Genomic DNA, 25,100 nt, shown 5'->3' with positions numbered 1-25,100 from the left:
ACATTGATTTCATCTTTCTTGCAGATTAACAGAAAATATGCGACGACTTAGTAAGTCTTTTTAGTTCAATCTCTCCCCTTTTATTCAAGTGTTTCTGTAATGATGTTGAGGCATTTATTTACACTTCATGCATTCGCAGATATCTTTTTTGCTTTCATTTTTCGGCTTTACTTGATCTTAATTTTTTTTACTTTGTTTCTAGAACGGGGTGCCAGACCGGTGACAAATTTCTTACGGAATCTTTCCGCCTTATCCAACTGGCACTCAGTGTATACGTCAGCGATTGCCTTCATTGTGAGTATTTATATATGTTTTCCATATACTATTCTTATCTTTCTTCCTTTTAGACACATAAAGGTTGTTTGAAATATAATTTACTGCTGAGAGACAGACAGTCATCTCCTAACAAGGCCACATTTCAAGGTGTGAGTAGATTAGATGTTAAGCAAACAATCAGTTCTCGTAGTCAACGTTTTGAATGCAGGAGAAATGGGAAGGAGTAAACACCTGAGTGACTTTGACAAGGGCCAACTTTTTATGGCCATATAACTGGGTCAGAGCATCTCTGAAATGGCAAGGCTTGTGGGGGTGCTCCCGGACAGTGGTGAGTACCTACCGACAGTGGTTCGAAGAGGGGCAAACCAGCGACAGGGTGTTGTGTGCCCAAGGCTCATCGATGCTCGAGGGCAATGAAGGTTATTTCGTCTGGTCCAAACCGACAGTAGGTCTGATGATGATTATGGGAGGAATGTGTCACATCACGCAGTGCATTGCACACTGCTGCATATGGGGCTGCGTAGCCGTAGACTGAGTTCCCATGATGACCCCTGTCCACTGTCGAAAGTGCCTACAATGGGCACACGAGTGTCAGAACTGGACCTTGGAGTAGTGGAAGGTCTCCTGGTCAAATGAGTCATGTTTTCTTTTACGTCACGTGGACATCCGTGTACATGTGCGCCATTTACCTGGGGAAGTGATGGCACCAGGATGCACTGTGGTGAAATGACAAGCTGTTGGAGGGATTGTGATGCTCTGGGCAATGTTCATGTGGATGTCAATTTGACATGTGCCACCTACCTAAATATCATTGCAGACAGGTACACCCCTTCATGGCAATGCTATTCACTGATGTCAGTGGCCTCTTTCAGCAGGATAATGCACCCTGCCACACTGCACACATTGTTTGGGAATGGTTTGAGGAACATGATGAAGAGTTCATAAAGTTCAAGGTGTTGCCCAGGTCTCCAAATTTCCCAGATCTCAATCCGATTGAGCATCTGTGGGATGAGCTGGACCAACAAGTCCGATCCACAGTGGCTCCACCTTGCAACTTACAGGACTTGAAGGACCTGCTGCTAATGTCTTGGTGCCAGATAGCACAGGACCCCCTCAGAAGTCTTGAGTCCATGCGTCGGTGGTTTGGTGATGTTTTGGTGCTACGTAGAGGACCAACAGCATATAAGGGAGGTGGTCATAATGTTTGACTCATCAGTATACAACTTATTAACTGATCAGAAATATCAGCAATAATCTTTCTAATAAACACCTTATATGGTAGTTGCATTGAAATATAAGGCTAGTAATGGCTAAACTACCTTAAAAATATCAGGCCTGTTACTAGCAACCCTGCACATTTTCTAAAGAAATAGTATGTATCCCAGCATGTTAATGCCACTTGAAATACAACCATACAATTTACAGTATTAACACCTCAGACCAGTCTTTGTCTGATAAAATGACAAAAAGATCATTTTAAAACCACCTTTTTAAATGCAAAAGGCTTCTGTCTCGAAGAATGATGTTGAATAATGTTGTTGAGGCAGAAGTTTGATGTGTGTTTTCCTTCTTTTATCTCAGATCTATATGAATGCAGCATGGCATGGCTGGCCCATTCCTTTATTTCTGTTTTTAGCCATTCTGAGGTTGTCGTTGAATTACCTCATAGCCAGGTAAAGCAGCATTTCCTCTCGTACTAGTAAGTCTTTGAAACAGGTGGCACTATTAGACAACGGAATAATTACACTTTGAACTTGCGTTGAATTTGAATACATGTGGGTGTTCTCAACATGTTTATACATAAATGGGTGTTTCTTCAACTTTGGGCAAATGTCCCAGGGGTTGATTTTTATAAAAACAGATTTAAACTTTTTTATTTTTGTTAAATGAAGGTCAATTTAAAATGGACTGCCAAAAGTTTGGAATAATGTAACTGATCACAATGTATAGTCAGGACATTAAAAACAATTACAATTTGCAAAAAAACAACAACAAAAAACAACAACAAAAAAATATATATGTAAATATATATATAAAATAAATTGAATGTTTGCCATTTAAACATTTTTCTATAGAGGATGGAGAATTCAGTGGAGTATTGTGCCTGAAGTTTCTGAACTTGTGGTAGGATATTTTATTTACATTTTTCAGAGAATATTTGAACATTTGAAAATGTTTGAGTTTGTAATGCTTGACTTGTGTTGTGAGTATTTCAGAAGTGATTTTCTCTTGTGATTTTTCTTTCCAGGAACCTCCAAAGGAAGACTTGACTGTGTCTGAAAAGTTTCAGTTAGTTCTCGATGTTGCACAAAAAGCACAGGTATCAGATTTACTATGCTGTTATTTACAATCACATGCAGTATTTGCACCATTTAACTTTTTCCTTTTTAAATATGAATCTGTCCATAACATTTACACCAGGGATACCAAGTTTGGATATTGAATTTATTTTTTATGAACCATTTTTCTTAACACCTATGAGTCATGAAAAAGCTTATGCTTAAATGCTTGAAATTAGATTTGTAGACAAATATAAGTTGTGCCCGCAAATTAAGATCAAATTATGTTTGATCTTTTAAAGGTACTCAGGCTGCCATCAAAAACTCATATGACATCTTTAGATCCATCACAGAGGAATAATATATTGCTGCAAGCTGAGGCCAGCAAACAATCACAGCTGTGCTGATGTACTGACAATATAGCACAATTGCGAGTGTGATTTTGCTTTTATAAAACATATCAACAAACAAGTAAATAAATAACAAAGAAAAACAATTGTGTTTAGCAATCTGCCATTGCTAGTTCAAAAGATGCTCCCAAGCCTTTGTTACTAATTCAAACACATCACTTTAGAACTAGTAACGATGGCATGAGATATTTCTTAACAGGCTATAAGGACGCGTGTGTGAGACAGAGAGAGAGACAGAGAGGCGGAGCATGTCTGAGTACCTGCGTCTGTGATGTATGTGATGTACAGTAATGCTGAAGCTGTTAGTGTTACTCTATTCCTTAGCTGTATTGTGGTAGTAATCCACTCCTAGCAATTGTGACGTTTTACTGCCTATAGAACATACTATTTGAATTATCATACAAGTATTTCACTCATGTTCAAGTGTTTTCAAGCGATAAAACATGGAGTATGGAAGTTTCGGTTACTGGTGTAACCTTCATTTCCTTCTAGTCAGTCACTTTGACGCTGCATTGGTAGCTGATGCAGTGGGAGCTCCTCCTAGTGGCAATGATCTTAAAACCCTATACCATCATGCCAGTTTGATGGCTGGTGACACTTGGCGCTCTGCCGTATGCTTGAGTCATCACAGGCATATAAGCCGGAGGAGCCCAGCGCTACACATTAGAATGTTTCAACTGAAGGGAGGAGAGCGCTTCTCTCAGAATCAGAATGAGCTTTATAAGTATGCTTGTCTTGGTGACTGAAGCTTCCAGTGCACAAACAATACAACAAGGCAGAAATAATAAAAAATAGAATAAATATAAGTGAATAGAAATATGAAGTGTATATAAAAATACACAATAAGACAAAACAATACATATGTACAAATACAATCTGTTATATACAGATTGTGCAAGGGAATGTATTGTGCAGAAGAGGTAGGATATGTTAATTAAATATGATACACTTAGCTGGTTATTGCACATAATTATTGCTCAGTGGGGCAGATTTAACTTTTCATGAGATGGATATCCTGAGGGGAAAAACTGCTTTTGTGACTGGCTGTTCTGGTGCTCTGTAGCGCCGGCCAGACGACAACATTTCAAAGAGATAGTGAGCTGGGTGAGTGGGGTCCAGGGTGATTTTTCCAGTTCATTTCCTCACTCTGGATGTGTACAGTTCTTGGAGGGTGGGAAGGGGACCAATAATCCGCTCAGCAGTCAGAACTGTCCTTTTTGTGTTCTTATGTCTGATTTGGTTGCTGAACCAAACCTTAACACAGAAAAATCTGTAGTGCGGTACAGCTCCACAGCGTCTAATTTTCTCCTGTTTTGGGAACCAAGGTTACACCAGTAACCGAGACATCCCCCTTTCAAGTCGGACACTTCGACACTGCCTCAGTAGCTATAGGAGCAAACTTTTGTGACCAGAGGGTGTTTGCCTACAAACAAGCCCTCAGAGTTCATGAGTGTTCGTTATGTCAGCGACATACGCGACATACTAGTTTGAGCCTGGATGGTGCAAGTCCTGCAGAAATCAGAGTATCATCTACACAGGGCATTGCGTTGGGCCTTAACCCGGAAGGAACACCTATTAGCAAAAAGTCGCAATTTTAAGGAAAACAGCCACCCCATTGAGGGGGCCCTGGCCTGTAGAATGGTGCCTAGCACCAGTTGCAACAACCTTCTTGTGTCAGAGTAGCCCCATTCAGGGGCCAGAGATGAAGTCTCCACAGTTCTGGCTGAGAATGCCAGATCGTGCCTCGAGATTGCAAGAGAATGTCCGTTCTCAAAGGAATTGGGAGATCATCCAACAGCTCTACCATCTCCAGAAACCAGTGGCTGGTATATATATATATGTGCAGTTTTTATGTTATCTTACACAGCACTTGAAATGGTAAGTGGATGGGGAAATGCATGTCCGTGTTTCGCAGGCCATCTCTGAGCTAAGGCATCCATGCCTAGGGGAGTATGTGGTCTCTGGGGAGGCAAACCGGTCTACCTCGGCTTTCTTGAATATCTGCCAAGTCCTTTGAACTGTATGAGGATGGAGTCCATTCTCCTGTCCTGGCACACTGATGCAAGAGTAAATCTGTTTTGCTGTTCACGTGCCTGGGCACGTGATTTGCACGGATCAATAGGAGACATATCTTGCTCCAAAGGAGAATTCAACTCAACAGGTTTAACATTGGGCATAACCGTACTCTTCCTTAGCACATCTACAGGGCTTTCCATATGAACCATAACATAAAACTTTTGAACATCGACCAAAAGGCTTTCGGAGCCAAGAGGACTGCAAGAGGTTCCAGATAATTTATGTGATTGACAGTTTATTGCAACTGTCCAGGTGCCAACGAGTATGCCGAATGAGTATCACACCTCTCTGATAAAACTCGGTCTCTTCCAAATAGCTAGCATGGCTAAACAGCATTGTGTCACTTGGAGTCGAAAGTGACTGTGACTCCAAGCATGATAAGGGACCCTCGATTTGAGCCATCACTGGAGAGGTCTCCTCTGTAGCAAGCCTAGCTGGGTGATGGCGACTGTAGCAGCCATCAAACCGGCGCTTCTTGAAACTGACTTGAAACTTGTCATGTCTAGAAGAATGGACTGAACACATTCATTGGTCGGGTGTGACAACATGGTTACCGTATCGACACATCTGCACTGCTCTTACACTTTAGTTTGGAATGCCACAATCACAACAGAGTGGTACGAACAGTGAAGTGCTCATTTATCAGAAAGACTCCTTTACAGCACTTCTGGAATGTCTCTCATCGAATCAGATTTGATGACCAGAAATAACTGTTGTAATAGTGAATGTATCTTTAAAGGTACACAATTGGTCCTTATTTATAAAACGAGTTATACATTTGAACTAAGGGCCCCCTTGAGGGTATCACCCCAGTGACGGCCACTACTTTAAACAGTACCTTTTTTATTTCTAGGAGTTTACTTCCATTATTTATTTTATAATTATAGTGTCTTTACTATTATTCTAAAATGTGGAAAATAGTTAAAAGAATAATAAGAATGAAGAATTAGCACGTCTCGAAGGAAGGACAAATAATTTCATTGTGGATTCATTTTGACTGACATGTAATGAAAGTATTTTTCTGCAGAATCTTTTCGGTAAGATGTCAGATGTTTTGGAGAAAATCAAAAAGTAAGTTTTTCTGTTTGTTTTTTACTTTTGCTGCAGCTGACATAGCCATAGAAGTGATGAAAACAACCTCATTTAATGATGGAAACGTATTAATGTTTATTATGTTTGTATGTGTGTGTCAGTCTGTTCATGTGGGTTCAGCCTGAAATCACTCAGAAGTTGTACATCGCTCTGTGGGTGGCCTTCATCTCCTCCTGCGTCCTTCCCTACAAGCTTATGGGCTTTATGATAGGTGAGAATCATTACTCATAATCTCCTCACTAAATCACAATAACAACAAAACACACTGCTAAATGTCTTCACTTTTGGAATGAACATAGCTGCAGGTTTTTGCATCTTTTTAGTACATTCACCCCTCAGAGTTTGTTGTTTTATTAGTTTCATTGTGTGCATATTTTCTCTGGCAGGGCTTTACGCAGGCATCAAGTTCTTTATTATAGACTTCCTGTTTAAGAGTTGCCCAAAACTAAGAGACAAATATGACACGCCGCACATCATGTGGAACAGCCTGCCCACTGACCCGCAGCTGAAAGAACGTGGGATTGCCTCTGTGTCACGACGGGTGAGAGAAATAAGAGTATATCACCCAGATGTCTATTTGATGTGTGTTGATATCTAGAAGATGTATTTTTGTTAGGTTGTTTGCTCATCTGAAAGACGTCTATTAGAGTTTCCTCTCGGATGTCAGTAAGACATTGGCAGATGGCTTTGAGACTTTTATGATTTAGAATGTTTGTAAATGTGATCTTTTTAAGATGCTTTCCAGATAAAAAGATCTAAAACAGACATCTTGAAGATGTTAGTGTTCTATTTGGGCAGTCTCCTGTTTTAAAATGTAATGCCAATTTAAACTTTTTTTCCCTCCCTCTTAATAATTGTTCCTTTCTCGAGCTGTCTAAAATCAAGATTATTTCTGTATAAATCTGATAGAATGGCCTCATCAGGCATTCCTCAAAAGATATTAAAATGTGCCAGGCACAGTGAATATGTGTGTAAGTGTGATGGGTGTTGCTTCATAGAGTTAACATCAGCGTAGATCGCTGATGTAACAGTCACGTGATCTGTTGTCTCTCTCTCTCAGCTGTCTGGGTGTGAGAAGGTATGGACTGTAGTGTGCTTCTGATTCCACCAGCTCACCTTACTTTTATACCTGTGTGTGTGTTTGTTTGTGTTTGAATTTATACGTCTTGTGACGACTTTTATCTGTGCGCAAATGGATCAAAATGGGCACATTTCCAAATTAATATTATTTGGTGAATCACATCAAGAAATCTCTGGGTCATATTTCACTCCAAAATCAATAAAAATACATTTTGAAATGATGTTTTGAATTAAAAAATGGCAAATATTTTTTATTACAATAAAACATATCTCATTAATGTTAAAAAAGATGTATATTATCCTGGCAGGACATAATGTATTTTATTACATCATAATACATTTTGAAGAATACTACCACGATGCTCTTACAAATGTAACATTTTATTGCATAGCAGTAATGACAATGAAATTTTTTGCACAGGATACTAGTAGCTGATGTACTAACATTATATGTACATTAGCTATTTGCTAACAATAGCTGTACATTTACATAATTATTTGTACAAGCTATTAGCTGTACATTTACTAACATTGTTAAGTAATAGCTGGTGTAGAGCTAATGTTAGCTAATATATAATGTATACAGTATAAATTGATGTTTGGTAATAGCTAATGTACATTGAATGTTAGCTAATGTACATGTTAACTTAAAGCTAATATTAGCTAATAGCTATTTTATAGATAATAGGTAAAAGCAAATGTACATGTTAGTTAATTAGCTTTGTTTGCTTATAGCTAATATACTGCAAATGTTGTGCCATTTTGGATCTATTTTCACAGATATGTGATGAGTATTTGCTGTGTGTGTGTGTGTGTATAGATGATGTCATTTGAGATGACACAGAAATGATCACAGTGGAAACTGAGTAGTGTCCACAGCAGTGCTACTGTAGTTGGGGTTCCGACAGTTCAGTTAGATCATAGTAGAGGAACAGTAGTAGTAGAATGTCCACCCTTAGGGCATGTTTGAAATGTAGTTTGAGTTTGTATTCTCGTAGGAGACTGTACAAATGGATAACTGCCTTTTCTGCTCTTGTCTTGAGTATCATTTATCATGCACTTGAGACTGTTATGCCATATTTTAGCTATATAGTACATCAGTCTTGGTTAGGAAAGTAATAATTCCATAGGGGAATTGATTATTAAAGGTGTCATTGTCAAGAAGAATTAATTTTCCTTGATATTTTGACATATAAGTTGTCATTGTACTATAAAAACTCACTGTAAATTTCAAAATTCCTAAAACTTTCTCTCTAGTCCATAAATAGCATTTAATATTTCCACTCTGCAGAAAATGACTTGTTTTGAAATTGGCCACATCATGACAAGCACGTGGCATTCCTTTGAAGAGTCCAACCTCCACAACACACGTAATCGTTAGGGGTGTAACGATCCATTGATCTGGATCAGTGCATCGATCCAGTAACCAACGATCCAATGTTATCGATACAATGCTTAAATATCGATATCGATTTTTAAAGATGTACCTTTATATTAAAGGTGGGGTATGTGATTTGCAAAACGGCCGGCAGATTTTGAAAATACACAACTCTAAGGTCCTACCTTCTCTCCTCCAACGCTGGCCCTGACTCCACCCATTCGAAAAACATGGACACGCAATCATGCACGAGCGAAAACTCAGATGCGCAGTGTTCTAGCAGTGTTCTAGACTCACTAGTCAAACAGTGCATTCACCTGTCAGACAATTTTTCAGAGCAAATTGTTGACACAGCAGGAGGAGGGTTCGCATACCACTCTTGAAAGGTGTAGAGCTGATTTTCTCATAACTGTAAAAAAAAAGAACATCGCCAGCCCTGGCGTCTGTACAGCGGTCTTCTATTCAAAACAGGATTCATAGAAATGTGGACAACCCCACTAGCACTATAAAAGCTCTATTCTCCATACATAAATACAATCGCTTGCTGTTACTGGGTCACGAGCTTTGAGTATGCGCACTGAACGGGACACGCAGCCAGGGTGGTGGGGGAGGGGGCATGGTACGACCGTTTGATTGACACATTTTCTGTCCAGTGATTCTAGATGGTCTTGAAAATGATTGGCTGGAGTTTTTCGAGTCCTGCCCGTTCCACAGATGATTAAATTGCTTAATTTTCATTTCAGTGCTTCTAATTTACAGCCAGTAAGTGGGTTAGGAATAGGATTTCAAGTTATTTAGAAAAAATGGTCAAAAAAGAAAATCACATACCCCACCTTTAATACTCTCATGTCAGCCACATCCGTACGCATTTCCGTCAGGCATGAAGCAACCTTATTACATTCATTTCACTTCATGAGCATTAAATACGCATTTTATGTGGGACACGGATGTGCGCAAGGTCTGTGAAGCTAAATCGTGCGCATGCGTCAGCCGGGCTTCCCGCAAAATGCGAGCTCCAGTGACAGGATCTGTGCGAGCGAATCGACCACTCCTTAAAATGCGTGCTCTAGTGACAAACGCAGAGCGACTCTTATGCATGATTAATTCGGGCTTCCGTCGATATTGTTGCACATGCGACCCATTTGAATTTTACATGAGAATTTGCTGTTTTAAAGCACCATGGAGTAATTCAGTCATGTAAAACTTCTTGACAACGCCAACATTCTGAACAGCATTAACGAGGGAAATAACAACACCTGCTCAGCTATAAGACTTTACACATCAACACCCTTACTAACATTTATTCCAGTTAACTGTAACAGAATTTTCATTACAACTGTAGAGGTTGTACCCAATAAAACCATGGATAGCACGAATAGTTGGAAACAAGTCATGGGTATGTGGTCCGGGTATCGTTCGTTCATTTGTTTTTGCTTTCATATATAAAAACGAAAAAACGAGAAAACAACTCCTTTTTTCGTTTTTCATTTTTTTTGAAAAACGAAAAAACTAAATTATGACTTGATTTTTGGTTTTCCCGTTCTTGCACGGAAATCAGAAAAACGACTTGATATTCCGATTTTCCCCTGTGGGTGGGGCTAAACCTGATATGCATTCATTGTTTTTCAAATTAAGAGTTTTCCAAACACTGTATTTGTTAGCCTGTAAAATTAATAGTCTATATGCATGCTATTTGTCACCCAATTATTTGGCTTCACTGACTGAAAAAATCTATTGAAATAGCCTAAATTCAAGCCTAAAAGCCTGTTCACGCACTGACAGTTGTCATTATACAAATTTAAATAATACATTTATTCTTTGTTTTAGATGTTTTTATGAACTTAAATTCTTATGAATAATATATTTTCTATAATGTCTATTTGTTATTTATGGCCTGTATGCACATACACATAAATATGCTTTGAGGTTCCTAGTAATATGCCACATGCAGGCTATAGTCAAAGTTTAGTGCTATATTACATCGTCATTATAATACAATATAATGCAGGATTGTCATCTGTCCTCTTATGTCAGATTCTTAAATTTAGTCAACAAATTCAATCAGAATGCAAAGACACTGTGTTTGGTGTATGGTTACTATGACCAAATAAAAGGAAGTCGGTATCAATATAATACATTTTTGGATTGAGATTTTGGATTGAGATTGACCCAGGCTGTTTAGCCTGTGTCATGTGGATTTACACATACACAGCAAATTATAATTGCATAAATTATGTTAAGAGATTAATGTTTTAAATGTAAAAAATTGTATGTAGAAATATGAAATTATTGGAAAAAAAATGAAACGTCTACTTTTTAACTATATGAAACTAACACCGCCATTAGGTGGCGGCAAGTCTCTAATGAGGGAGTTGATTCCTTTATTCCAGGGGTCGACAAGTAAGGTTGGCATTGGGCCAAAAAATATTTTTGACACTAGATGGCTGGCCAGAACATAGTCAATGGATAATTTAAGAAATTAATTGATGAAAAATGCAACTAGAATTGCATGTGACAGACTGTTACAGTGTCTTTTGTAACTGGTAGTGAGCTGTTACTCTGTGTTAAATCCTGTAGTAGGACAGTCATTAACAAAAAGCCACATTTGTGTGGGGGTGTCCGGGTTTTACACTGAATACATTAATAAAGCAGTAGGGATGAGTCACGATTTTCGAATATTCGATTTGTTGATTTAATTATAGAATATCGAATAGGTCGATGCGATTATTGTCTAAAAAAGATTGATGAAGTGTTTCTGCCAAATGCCTCTGTTGCAGCAGATATGTATCATCAAGAAGTTGGGTCAACTCTGACCAGGTTGTCCATGTTTGGCAGTAATCCCATCACATCAGTAGAGGACAGAGCCAGTGTGGAACAGCACTTCACAGAACAGTGGCCTGACATTTCTGTTCTTTTTGATGAGGCAGTGAACTACAATGGCACACCTTTCAAAAATGCGTTGATGTGTCTAATAAACACAACAAAAAGATTTGCCTAAAAATTGTTCAGGTTTTATTGATTATCTGATGTTTCAACGATTTACTTAATCAAAATAAATGCATGTAACAAGCTAAAATTTCTGTAAGTGTTTCCATGCATATTGAAATATAATTTCATTTACATCTTAGTGAAAGCTACCCTACATTTCAGATGACAAATGTGGATATTTGTAGGCCTATGAGATTATTAATTCATGATTCAAAAGTGTAACAGTTGTTACTTATTTTTATATATTTGATATAGTCTATTGGTGAAGTAGCTTTTTTAATATAGAACTGCTTTTGAAATTATTATACAAATGTAAAGTCATTCTGTTGGATAATATTTGTTCCTTAGTGTAAAATGGAAGTATATGGTAATTTTATTATATGAGCAAAAAACTATGCTGTAACAGTTTTAGAACTAGACAAATCTCTGCATTAATAATATGGTATTAAATGCATTAATAGGCTAATATAAAAATTGCTGTGTTTGCTCGGGATTTGAACCCGTGTCATGATCGTAATGTAAATTCTACCACTCGGCCATGAGTGTACTCACTGAGAAATGCCCAAACGTTCATTTCTCCAGTGTGTGTTCGCTCACATGAGCGAGAAGCGCTCTTCATTTCTTTCATTCCTCAATAGAATAGTAAAAAAATATCAGCTTAATTGCACCTAATTTATATTTGATTTTTTTTTGTTATCGCGCTGCTCCCCGGCCCGGGAATAGGCTTATGTCGCCAACCGACGTCAAGATAGGCCTACAATATGAAATATATAGGCTATATATTGTTCTTGTCTCTATTTTTTCTATTTTTCTGGGCTAAGAATGTTTTATTCTGTTTACCATAGTTGTAGTATTTCATCTTTACTGTTAATTGACATTAACCCCACTTACATTTCAAAATGCGGCAATTGCTGCTGTTTTGCACAATATCCATTTACGCCACCTGGCGATCATTTCGTGAATGACTTGAAATGCGACTGGTTTATTTTTCTCTTGGCGATAATAGGCATTTTGGTTGACTACTGTAGGAGTTTGCCAATGACTGTCTTGAAAGGCATCCTCAAAACTGTAGTGAGCAGGAGTATAGGGACGGCAAAAGTAACCTATATTGCGATGGAATGCAATATAAACTATAAGAAGGGCCTTCTCTCCATTCAGCCTTTTGTCTGATAACCACCGTGACAACTTCAATGCGTGAACATGTTTACATTTAGGCTATTTCAATAGATTTTTTCAGTCAGTGAAGCCAAATAATTGGGTGACAAATAGCATGCATATAGACTATTAATTTTACAGGCTAACAAATACAGTGTTTGGAAAACTCTTAATTTGAAAAACAATGAATGCATATCCTGCCAATCAGATTTAGCCCCACCCACAGGGGAAAATCAGAATATCAAGTCGTTTTTCTGATTTCCGTGCAAGAACGGGAAAACCAAAAATCAAGTCATAATTTAGTTTTTTCGTTTTTCAAAAAAAACGAAAAAACGAAAAAAGGAGTTGTTTTCTCGTTTTTTCGTTTTTATATATGAAAGCAAAAACAAATGAACGAACGATACCCGGATCGTATGTAAGTACTTTGAATTGAATTAAACTCTGCTGTAAAAATAAGCTGTAAACAAACGGATGATGATCAGTGTGAATGTTTTTTCAACATCTGAAGTACCTTATTTTGTTGAGGATGTCCCAATGTGGATACTAAATTTGCACTTTTCTGAGAGCTCAATAAAATATAAAAATTATATTTAGGTTATATTTGAGGGCAAATAACAAAATAAAAATAAAACAGGCACATGATATCGGAATATCGATCGCAGGGCCCTGAATCAAATCAATTCAAAATCGTATCATGACTTTGAAGTGTCTGTAAATATCGGATCGCAGACCAAGAGAATCGATACAAGACCGTATGGTGATGAAATGAACGATTTACACCACTAGTAATCGTTGCGAAATAGAGAGCCTCTGAAATACTCCTACTCTGGAAGTGATTCTGTTGTTACTGTAGTTTGCTTTTAACCAACAAAAAGATGTGCCCCCAAATTTGGTTGTTTCTGGTTGTGGAAAAACTGCATCTCTTAATAGCCTTCTGAAGTATCCCCACATTAGGAATGATTGGCTTATTCAAATGAAATTCCTGAATGCGTCAATCTGGGATTACGTTTATTTGGCACATGGATTCTTTTGAAAACCAAGATTCAGGCTTTGTAAAGACATTTATATTTAAAGATGGAGCAGTGCCAACTATATTGTACACAGTGAGTTGCGAAGTTAACTTTAATGTTTTATCTGTCTGAAAGAAAGAAAATGAAGTATACTTTGCCAGGACAACTGTATTTATTTATTAACCAAATCTTGTATGCCTAATAACATAGTTGGGGAGCGACAGTGCTGTTCAGTTTTCTAGTGTTATTTCAGTCGAACATCTGTAGTAGTTTAATTTCGTGCTTCACATAAATATATACTGTATGGCTATATGCCTGGATTGAGTGCTTTTTGGGGAATTAGTAAATCACTTGCATGTTTTAATTCATTCAGTCTTGGAAAAAACAGTTCGACGAGTGTAATTGCAGGGAGTTTTTGCGCTGCAAAAATTTAAACCAATCGGCGTTAAATCAACAGACAGTTGGCGTGTCTGTTGATTTTAAAGTCTTAAAGGGGAAGTACACACAAACCAAGTGTTTTAGACAGAGGGCCAGAGACAGGGTGGAAAATGGTAATGTAATACTACATTATGATAAAATAAAAGCATGACATGACCCCTTTAACAATAACTTATAAAACATTTAAAAGAAAGACATGGGCTCCGAGGTTGTTGATTGTTTGTATATGCTCCTGTTGAAGCCATCAGTCGGTGTTATTTCAGCTTTACAAGTCATGTTGAATAGGGAATTCCTGGTTAAGAACTACATTACCCCTATGGGGAAAATCCACCAATTAGAGTATTCTGGCAAACAAACCACTGCAAAAGAGCTCTGCAGGGACTGCCCACTTCCATGACACACTGTGACTGGCGCAATCTGAATATTTTTCTATAAATTAAAAATATATTGGTACTGGTTTTATATTTTTCTATGTTTTTGTATTTTGATTACGTCATTTGCAGTGTTTAATGGGATTGTAGTTCATTCCCTCAAGACATTACGTGCACAGTCTTTGTACCTTTGTCTTTCTGATTTTCAAATACTTTTTTGCTTCAAAATAGTTTTTAATCACAGAGCCGGTTGGTTTGGTTCATGACTTAGAGCTTTAAAAAAAAAAAAAAGTTTTTATGCAATCCCTATGGGGAAAAAAATGAATGGGGAAAATACTTCCGTAACCAAGATGGCTGAAAAAGTGGGCGAGCACTGTTGCACTCTTTTTAACTATTTAATAATGGTTTTAGGCTACTGTTGTAAGGAATGTAGCCTTTCTAAAATTTTGCCAATAGTTAACTCACACTTTCTATGATGGTTAACAAGAATGCATTGACGGTTATGGCAATAATTGCAAATAATGATACATTTTAAATAAAGCATTACCATATAGATACAGTATGTGGAGATGCTGAGAACTTGACATTTTGTCATCACACACCGGTACAAAAAGCCTCCTCAGAAAGGCATTTCACCAGGTGAGTGCTGCTCCTCAATCACTCCAAACTCACTTTCATGTCTCACTTCATTGTGGTATGGAAAGCCCACTTTTAACCATCCAATTAAATCGAAGTTCAACAAAAAAAAATTTCTCTCTTTGTATAACATGTTTTACCCAGAAATGTATTGCATTATGGAAGTAAAATGGGTTGCAAATTGATATTTCATGTGACTTTCATGTTACGGCTGAGAGGGTCAGTTGATGTTTTTCAAGTTGTTGTAGGATTAAGCTCCCTCTTTGTGTTCAGAATCAGCCGGTGGTGTCACGGAGCAGTTTAGCCACCATCCCGGCCGGAGTGACCCGTGAAGAGGAGAGCGCCCGTTCACACAACACAAAGAAAGGAACGTTCCATGAGATCTTCAACCTGCCAGAGAACGAGAGACCTCTGCCTGGTGAGAACTTTGTAATGGACTAATAAAAGGAATGGTCACTTCTCTGTCTATTGTTAGAAAAGAAAGAAATTGTGTGGTTGATGGCTTGTCTGTTCTTTCAGTGTGTGAGAATGGATGGAGATGTTGTCTGATAAACAGAGATAGGAAGATGCCCACCGACTACATTCGCAATGGGATGCTCTACGTCACGGAGAAGTAAGAAACTCATCAGCTTTATATCAATGGTGTTTAATTGTCGAAGATCATTAACATCATAATTTAACACATTGAGAACTTTTGTAATGATCTATTTTAATGCAATAACAGTATATTTCTACTTCCATAAGCTACCTGTGTTTTGAGAGCTCCAGCTCAAGATCAGGCTCTTCAAAGAAGAACAAAGTCATCAAACTGGTGGACATCACAGATATACAGAAGGTATTGAGCACATAGACTCAAAAACTAAAACCTCAGAAATACAAGCTTTTACATAAGGTTTACTTTCAATTTTATATTAACATGCTTTATTTTATACCAGCTTAATATGCAAAGTCAACTATAAGTAAGCCATTTGCAGGTTGATTTACTATAATTAAAATACTAAGTTTTGATATCAGGAATGGAATTACTACTAGTGAAAATGCCCATTTTTGATATCAGTAATTATGTTTGCACTAGAAAAACAATAATTCTTAATATCAAAAATTATGTAATTACTTACGGAAATACCCATTCTTGATAACGGATTTAGAATTTTAACTAGTAAAAAATGTTCTCTAATAGAACTTCACAATGATCTGTCATTCACTCCTGTTCAAAACACAATTTGAGATTTCTATTATAAATATTTTAATTAAATATTTTTTTTACAAGTACAGATGTCCATCCCCAATATCAACAATGAAATAAAAAACTAGTAAAAATGCAAATTTTGTATATCTGGAATTTGGTTTTTACTAGGTTAAATGTGTTTAACCCTCTGGGGTCTGAGGGTGTTTTGGGCCTTGGAGAAGTTTTGACATGCCTTGACATTTGTGCTTTTTTCAGTTGCTTAAAAACACACTAATGGCTAAAGTCTGATAACACTGTATTCAGCACAAACTGGGTTACAATAATACGTGAGGAACATGTGTGTACATGTTTGTATTTTTGAGGAAATAACATTTATGCGTGGTATTTGAAAAAAAAAATTTTAAGTCATTGAAATAAGGCCATATAACACATACTAAACATTTGTCCACAAGGCTTTTGAGAAGTGGATCTTATAGCCTAGCGGTTTTGTTACAAAATGATGTGAAAACCATCCTGATCACTCATTCATACAAAACAAAATAGTAATTGAACTTTTGTAAGACACTTTGTGTTAGAAAGGTCATATGCGAGGAGGTGTGAATTATCATGAATAGGGATTGTAATTCACACCTGTGGAGACAAAAGACCCCTCCCCTGGGCCTATCAATGAGGAATGTGACAGAAAGATAATGAATATGAGGAGACTTAATGATCAAAATCAAGTTTTAAGTTAAAAGAAGTAATCTGACTATACATTTTCTTTACATAAAGACTTTACTTAATTTTAGACCTACACTACCGTTTAAAAGAAGTCTCTTCTGCGCACCAAGGCTGCATTTATTTGATCCAAAATACGTTAAAAACAGTGATATTTTGAACTATTTTTACAATTTAAAAGAACAGTTTACTATTTGAATATATTGTAAAAATGCAATTTGTGATCAAAGCTGAATTTTCAGCATCATTACTGCAGTCTTCAGTGTCACATGATACTTCAGAATCATTATAAGATGGTGATTTTCTAATATTGGCATATTTAAAGTGCATTTTACTAATTTACACCTGAACACATATTTGCAAGCACAAGCTTTGTTGATGATAATGAGGCAGCATAAACACTAGTTAAAATATAATCTTATATATATTATTTTATATTATCTTATAAAAATATTATTTTTATATCATACAGCATACAATTTAAATACCTGCTTTAGCCAAAACAACATTTATATGTAACTAAAACTTGCTTATTAGGACATATTTCAAATTTCAATACTCTGAATCCTGGTTGGCAAGTCTGGAAACAGTCCCACTAGTAAAATATGTACATGTTTATATAAAATAGCATGTCAACTAATTAAAACTAAATGACTTACTTGTCCGAAATTGGGTCCTCTGCTGGATCAAGTCTCTCTTCAAAATACAAACGTTCATCAGAGTCCCGCTCTTCTTCTGAGGAAAATTGTAACTCTTTGTCACTATCTAGGAGTTTTCTCACTTGTGTGTCGTGCTGTCTTTCAAACGTGCAGAAACATTTATGGACTTGTTGTTTTTAAGGCACAGTCGGGGGCGTTTACCATTTGATTTGATCGCCTCAGCACATTAGCGTATGAATAGTGCGCTCTGCTGGTTGGTGGGATCACATTAGAGATAATTAGCTGAGCTAGGAAAAATGTACATCACTTTGTTTCATACAGATTACATTGCAGGAGAATATTTGTTTTAAAATGTAATTGTTTTATTTAAAAGTAGACATTTTAAGCTTTCTTTAGACGTTTCATGTTTGTGTGATAATTATTCGCAGAGTTTCAGTACATTGTTTTTACGTGTTTCAGATATGCTTGCAAACACAGAGACTGCTGACAGCTCACCCTTTTTCTTTTATTTATTTTACAAAAGCACTTATTGTGAGTGTAAACAAATAAAAGTAGACCCTTTATAGTCTTTGATGTCTTACAATTATCTGTATGCCCAAAAATGACAGATAATTTTATGTTGTTTCCGCTGTAATGACGGAAAAATCCAGCAGGACGCGCCAGCGACACCAGAGGGTTAATTACTGATCAATTTATTGATTTCTGAAAGACATTTCAAGATATTTGAAATTGAAAACTTGGTGCAACTTGGTGATCCCCACAGACACACAGCCTGCTTGACTCCCCCCGCTATGTCCCATGGCCTGTGGAGCTAGTAGTGGAATTTGATGTAGCTCTGCCTAAGTTGAGTAAGATTAGGCATGTGGTAGAAAGAGCTAGTAGAACTCTAGCCCCAGGCCCGAATGATACACCATATAGCCTGTCTAAGAAGTGCTCCACGGTTCTTAAACCATTATGAAGACTTCTGAGAGTTGCTTGGAAGAAGCAGTGGATACCTTTTGGAGCGGCAAAAATCAGTCTACATCTTTACATCCAAGGAACTGGAATCCACTTACACTAGTTAAAGTATTGCTCTACTGAATCTGGAGGATGTGGAGCAAGGAGGATGTCTGACTACCTCCTGAAGAATGAATACATAGAAACAAGATGCCAGAAGGCTTGGACAATTACTAAGGGGACCTGAAGATATCGCACACCACACAGGAGTACACAACTGGTTGGCAGCAACTGAAAAAAATAATAGTGATGGGATTTTCTATCTCTCCCATCATGTTTACAGCTGCCTTTAAAAGACAGATGGCCTGACAGTCAGCCCTGTGAATCTGTGCACAGTCTGGGGTGAGATTGCCAGCTCTGCGCAGCTACAGTATATGGGTGACATCACAAGCATCCTCCAGACAGATGCATGTACAAATCAACTCTTGAAAAGGCTGGAAGAGCTATTGGCATGGGCCAGAATGAAGACTAAATCTAAATTGCATAGACTTTTTTTAATCGTAGGGAGTGAGGAATGACCAGATATAATTTTAGGTGGATGGAAAAAGAATCCTTGTGCTGTCAGGGCAGCTTTTTCAAAGTTTAGGGAGAGAATGAATACATAGCAAATCTTTCAGACAAACACATGGCAATGTTTGTCCTGAAGATCTGGTGTTACCAATTTACACTGTATTATTGCCTGATGTGGCCTCTACAAATGTGTGAGATCACTGCAGTGGCAGTAGCAAGGATGGAGACCAAGGCCAACCGTTACATCAGGAAGTGGAACATTGCTTGCTCGCGTTGTCTTTCAGATTTAGTATTATTTGGAATAACTGGCTTACAGCTGCCACAAAAGTCCATCACCGTGGCTACAAGCAGTATAAGACCAGGCTGGTGTTAGAGACATGGGAATCGACAGACCAGTTTGTGAGTACTGGTCAAGCCCAGGTCTGAACAGGCCACACTTGGAAGGTGGAGAAGGTTGTAAACTCAGCAGTTTCAAGGTTGAAGCACCATGAAATTGTTGGAATAACCCAGTCAGGAAGATCAGACCTTGGATGGTGGGTGGCACCCAAACTGTGGTCAGCAGCCTACAGAAAGCGGAGTAAAGCAATTGTAGTTACATTAGAATCTAGGATGGAAAAAGAAAGGTATATTATTAGAGCAGTCAGTCAGCAGCAGCAAGGGCACCGGGCAGTATGGGAGGGTACATCTGATAGAGCTTTAGGGTGGGCTGACCTGTAACCTCAGGCCATGTCAAATTTTTTTAATAAGATCCACCTATAACACACTTTCAAGCCTTTGAAATAGTTCCCTTCTGTGAGGCCCCAAGAGTGAATCTGCGGCACATGTTGGCTTGTTGCAGACTGCCTTGGTGCAAGGACAGTACAGGTGGTGGCACAATCCGGTCCTGCGCTAACTAGCGCTAACTAGGACCTTGAGTAAATACGAACTAAAAGATACTTATATAATTTGGCGTTAGTCCTGTCGCATGGTACATCACTCCGATGCTTGCTTGAACTCAGCAAGCATCGGAGTATCAGATCCTGCCGGAGGCAATGACGGCAGGGGAGTGGAGCTTACCCCCGCCCAGGACAGGAACCTAAACTGGTGGTGATGGAGTGGAGGGGGGTGAAAACACAGAAGTATGCAAACAGTGTGAGGCACCTGATTCGATGGATGCCTGATAGAATTAATCCAGAGATCTTCCTGCTAGAACTATGTTTACACTTACATTTCCAGGATTCATTGCTAAAACATCTATGATGGTTGGCTCCCGGCTGATGACCCCACAGCTAAACTGAAGGCACTGGTGGCAGTGTGGTAGGCAATAATGTCCAGCAGCTTTTGACAGCTATCTGTGCACATGATTTTGGCCACTAGTGAAAACCAAATTACAGATTTCGAAAGTTATAAGTTTTGCTGATTCCATTTTTGAAATCAGGAATGAGCATTTGCACTAGTAACGACATATTTATTGATATAAAAAAATAGCATATTTACTAGTATGGAGTTAATTCCTTAAATATGAAATTGGAATTTTAACTAGTAAGAAATTAATTGCAGACATCAATTAATGTGACGTATTTGTGAATACATCATACTATTCATAATGCAGTTACAGATATAGATAATTTTTATTTTTTGATAACAAGAATGGGTATTTCTGCAGGTAATGATGTAATTCTTAATGCATCGACTATTGGCAGATCTAACCAATAATTTTTTTTCTTGTTTTCATAGTACAAGGTTTTATCAGTTCTGCCTGGGTCTGGAATGGGCATCTCTATCGCTACTCCATCAACACAGAAGGTATGTCATACATTCTTTTAGAGTGACGTCACCCTCATTAAAACTATTATGCTCTCTCACTTGTTGCTTTGCTGAATAATTGAGTGAATTCTGATGGTGAACTGTTTTCACACGCCTTACAGCCGCTGGTGTTTGGTGCCATGATTCACAGAGACGAGGCCTTTGAGACGATCTTCACCCAGTACATAAAGATCATGACCACAGCCAACCCTGAGACGTAACTCGCACTTCCACCTTCTAAAGGATGTCTCATTTGGAGAAGGGTGGGACAAGTGTTTCCTGTCTCATTCACTTTAATCAACTGTGATTGGATAATTGTCATCTTCTGATGTGACAGGCTACAGTTCCAGTACATTCCAGTGAGAGCGCTGCATCTCAACAGGGACATTTACAACTTGTAGGGATGTAGGTGGCATCTCCGTGTCATCTGACTGTGACTGTTTACAAGATGAGCACACTAGACGGTGTACAGACTTTGTGTTTTGTACTTGTCTCTCGCAGTGATTTTAATTCCATGCCACTGTTTAGTTTTATCCTGTGAGATGTTACAGTGGTGATATATAAATCTTAAAGGAATAGCTCACCCCAAAATAAAAACAATACTTTACTAACCCTCATGTCTTTCCAAGCCATGTGTCTTTCTGCCAAGCTCCAAAAAGAATGAAAAAGCAGAATAAAAGTCTCTTAAATGTAATACTGTATGACTTGTGCAATATAAGTCTTCTGAAATAGCCTGATAGTTTTGTGTGAGGTACTTTCAAATTTGCTGAATGTATTCCCCTCCGACGTAGCTCTCAAATCTCATGTGTATTTGTGAATATTCAAATATGGCGTGTGAGGACCCATTCCTCCAGGTTTGACAAAAATAATGGCAACAGCATGAGGGTTAGTAAATAATGGTAAAATTAAGATTTTTGAGTCAACTATTTTTTAATGCAATTTACAAATAAACAAAGAAAAGCCTTTTTTATTTTACATTTGTTTAAATGTTTTGTGTTTGTGCACAAACTCATATAATTTCACCTCTCGTATCGCAAGCACTTTTGACATTTAATAATTTGCAATGAATGAATTCCAGATATATATGTAATTAGATGTCCTCTTCCATAAAGACCTTCTCTCACAGAATCAAAATTATGTTGTGCACTGTCCAGTCGAACATACTCCTCAATGCTGATTAAAGTCCACACACCTTAATCAATGTTACTGTCATTTACAACATTTATTTTTAACATGTTTAACATTTTCTGAATGGGTTCAAATTAAGCGAATGTCAACGTTTTGGTTGGCAACTTCATCTGCAAGAGTTAAAAGAAAATCTCTTGTTGAATCAAGCTCATCCATAGATGCGGTGAAAAACACTAAACTCACTAACTAAAAAGTCCAAAGAAATAGATTTTTCAATGCTTTCGTTGAGTGATGTGACGATAACTGTAGACCTGAAAATGTAAAGGTACAAAGCTTATGCTTAAATTAAAAATCAACCTAAAAATAATGCTAAAATGAAATACAAGGAACAGTTATTGATTTAGTGTTTTTATAGTGTCTTTTAACAATTTTATAATGTACACTACAGGTCAAACGTTTTGAAACACACTCATTGTTTATTATATATATATATATATATATATATATATATATATATATATATATATATATATATATATATATTAATTATTCTTTTTTCTTTTTTTTTTCTTCACATTTTAGAATAATAGTAAAGTCATCACAACTATGGAATAATAGAAATGGAACTATGGGAATTATATTGTGGCTAAACAAAATCCAAAATAAATGAAAACTGTGTTATATTTTAGCATCTTCAAAATAGTCAGAATTTACAGAAATTTACTCGACATGTTTTCAAGCAACTTCTTGAGGGTATCAAGTAAACATTTTAAACAGTATTGAAGGAGTTCACATCTATGTTGGGCACTTATTTGCCATTTTTCCTTTATTATTTGGTCCAAGTCATCAATTACAAAAAAAAAAACTTTGTTTTATAAATTAATATGTTGGCACAAATAATTATGTCTACAAAACTGATTTCAAACATTTAAGCATACACCTTCAGATCATGAGAAACACTTCAGTCAAGTGTTTCAAAACTTTTGACCGGTAGAGTATTTAATGATTTAATTTTCAGTAATACGGCCATCCATACTTCACATGATTAAATATCGGAAAGGCTTGCTATACCTCTCAACAAAGTGTGCTTCAGGTGTTTTTTAGCAGAAAAAGTTTCTAATGTTTATAATGCCTTTAGTGTAAATTGTTGTGGCAGCCAGCAGAATCATGCTATCCGATTGATTGATAATTGATTTGCTTAAGTTTAAAAACCCTAGTTTGATCTGGACAACGTCAAACACAGTTAAGTTAAATGTCCCTAAGCTGCTTCTTCCAGAGGATTTCACATGCATGTAGTGTCAATGACTGCTATGTCGCTGACATGTTACACTTGTTATTCATGAATGCTTTTGCACCTTTTAAACTATTACTACATAAAGTTGAATTAAGTTTTACAACAAAGTCATTAGAACATTTTATGCTCACAGTGTGAATACTGCTCACACAAAGACTATTTATATTTCTCTCATCTTGACAACAGTCTTGACACTCTTCACTCTTTACCACAATTGTTTGGGGAGTTTCACAAAGAAATGTCTGCGTACCGTAAGCCCATTCGACATGTAATCGTGCAGGATAAGTAATGCTAATTTTTGATATCTAAAATTTGTTCTTCACTTGTCACTATGCCTTTTAAGATATATGAAATAACTTTTTAATCTAACAAATTGTTATTATTTTACAGGTATAAAATGTGTATTTATGTATTAGTTGTAATCCAATCAGGAATATATATTTGTACTTGTAGCAATGTAGTCATTGAAATAAAAAAATATATAATTTTTTACTAATAAGAAGTACATAGCTAATATGTGAAATTGTTAACTAGTAGCATAATCTAGTAAGAAATGAATTATAGGTATCTGTAATTACATTTTGAACAGGAGTGAATAACATCATTTTGAAATTCTACTAGTGAAAATGCAGTTACAGATAACAATACATTTGTTTTTTACTAGTTGAAATTCCATTTTTGATACTAAGAAATGGTATTTCTGCAATTGATGATGTCATTTTTTTATATTATCAATTAAGTTTTACTAGTCCAAATGTAATTACTGAAAAAATACACACTTTCACTTGTACTAATTTCATTGCTGATATCAAGAATGAGCATTTTAACTAGAGAAATCAAAATTGTTGAATGCCAAAAGGGCTTGCGATAGTCTGTCATATTAAAACTTAATTATATATCTATATATATATTTTTAAATATATTTAGCATAAATGAAATTAAGCCTATTTTCATGATAATTTAATATAATTAAATTAAGCATAAGTTTAATTAAGCATAAAGCTCATAAAATGTACTTCACAATTTGAATAATATATTTCAGTAGTTATTTTTTCTATTACATGGAGAATGAGATGTTTTCTCATAACGATAATGAGAGCTTTCTTTTCATAGTTGGTGCTTAAATGCTATGAAAGTAATACACAAACAAATTAGATTGGTCCTAACTTCAAGCTTCATTTTATTTACAATTTCTTATTTTTATTTCTTGGTTTTGAGGTGTAATATGACCTGTACTGTACATTTCCTGACAGGTTTATGAGATTTCACCCTTCACACTTATGTGAACAGTGACTATGAGCATAAAACCTTTCATTGCTTTGGTTGAATAAACTACCTAAATGGTTTCAGATGAGCAAATGTAAAAACCTTCTTAAACATCCTTGCCACAAAAGAGCAGCTCATCTGCTATATGGCTGTAAAGGTAAATGCAATACAATACCAACATTTTTGTTCTACCATAAACTGAAGAACTGCATTTGTTTTTCACAACGATTGTGAACGGGGTGCACTTTGGTGTCCGGTTAGCAGATTAGCGTAGTATGAAAAGTGTAGCCTGGATTTGACCTTGACTGTATACAACAATTTTGGAACAATCATTTAGACACTTTCTACAGCTTGGCAGGAAGACAAG

General features: G+C 36.8%; 1 protein-coding gene across 4 annotated transcripts in view; it reads left to right on the top strand.

Moving 5' to 3' along the window:
• LOC127637785 (GRAM domain-containing protein 4-like) overlaps nt 1-22,632 on the top strand; it is a 108,353-nt gene extending 85,721 nt beyond the window's left edge. For all 4 annotated transcript variants that reach the window (XM_052119057.1, XM_052119056.1, XM_052119058.1 and 1 more), the window contains 13 exons: nt 25-50; nt 203-294; nt 1,858-1,949; nt 2,352-2,400; nt 2,525-2,596; nt 6,069-6,112; nt 6,235-6,344; nt 6,520-6,674; nt 15,463-15,607; nt 15,709-15,802; nt 15,934-16,024; nt 20,977-21,045; nt 21,168-22,632. In XM_052119057.1, coding sequence (XP_051975017.1) covers nt 25-50; nt 203-294; nt 1,858-1,949; nt 2,352-2,400; nt 2,525-2,596; nt 6,069-6,112; nt 6,235-6,344; nt 6,520-6,674; nt 15,463-15,607; nt 15,709-15,802; nt 15,934-16,024; nt 20,977-21,045; nt 21,168-21,266 — 1,138 coding nt within the window. In that variant the 3' untranslated portion in view covers nt 21,267-22,632. The remainder of the gene's footprint in view (nt 1-24; nt 51-202; nt 295-1,857; nt 1,950-2,351; nt 2,401-2,524; nt 2,597-6,068; nt 6,113-6,234; nt 6,345-6,519; nt 6,675-15,462; nt 15,608-15,708; nt 15,803-15,933; nt 16,025-20,976; nt 21,046-21,167) is intronic.
• Nucleotides 22,633-25,100: the final 2,468 nt, after the last annotated feature.

This window comes from Xyrauchen texanus, chromosome 45 (assembly GCF_025860055.1).
Source record: "Xyrauchen texanus isolate HMW12.3.18 chromosome 45, RBS_HiC_50CHRs, whole genome shotgun sequence".
Classification (NCBI taxonomy): Eukaryota; Metazoa; Chordata; class Actinopteri; order Cypriniformes; family Catostomidae; genus Xyrauchen; species Xyrauchen texanus.
The sequence above is the reverse complement of the archived record's forward strand: the minus strand, read 5'-3'. Positions and strand labels throughout refer to the sequence as shown.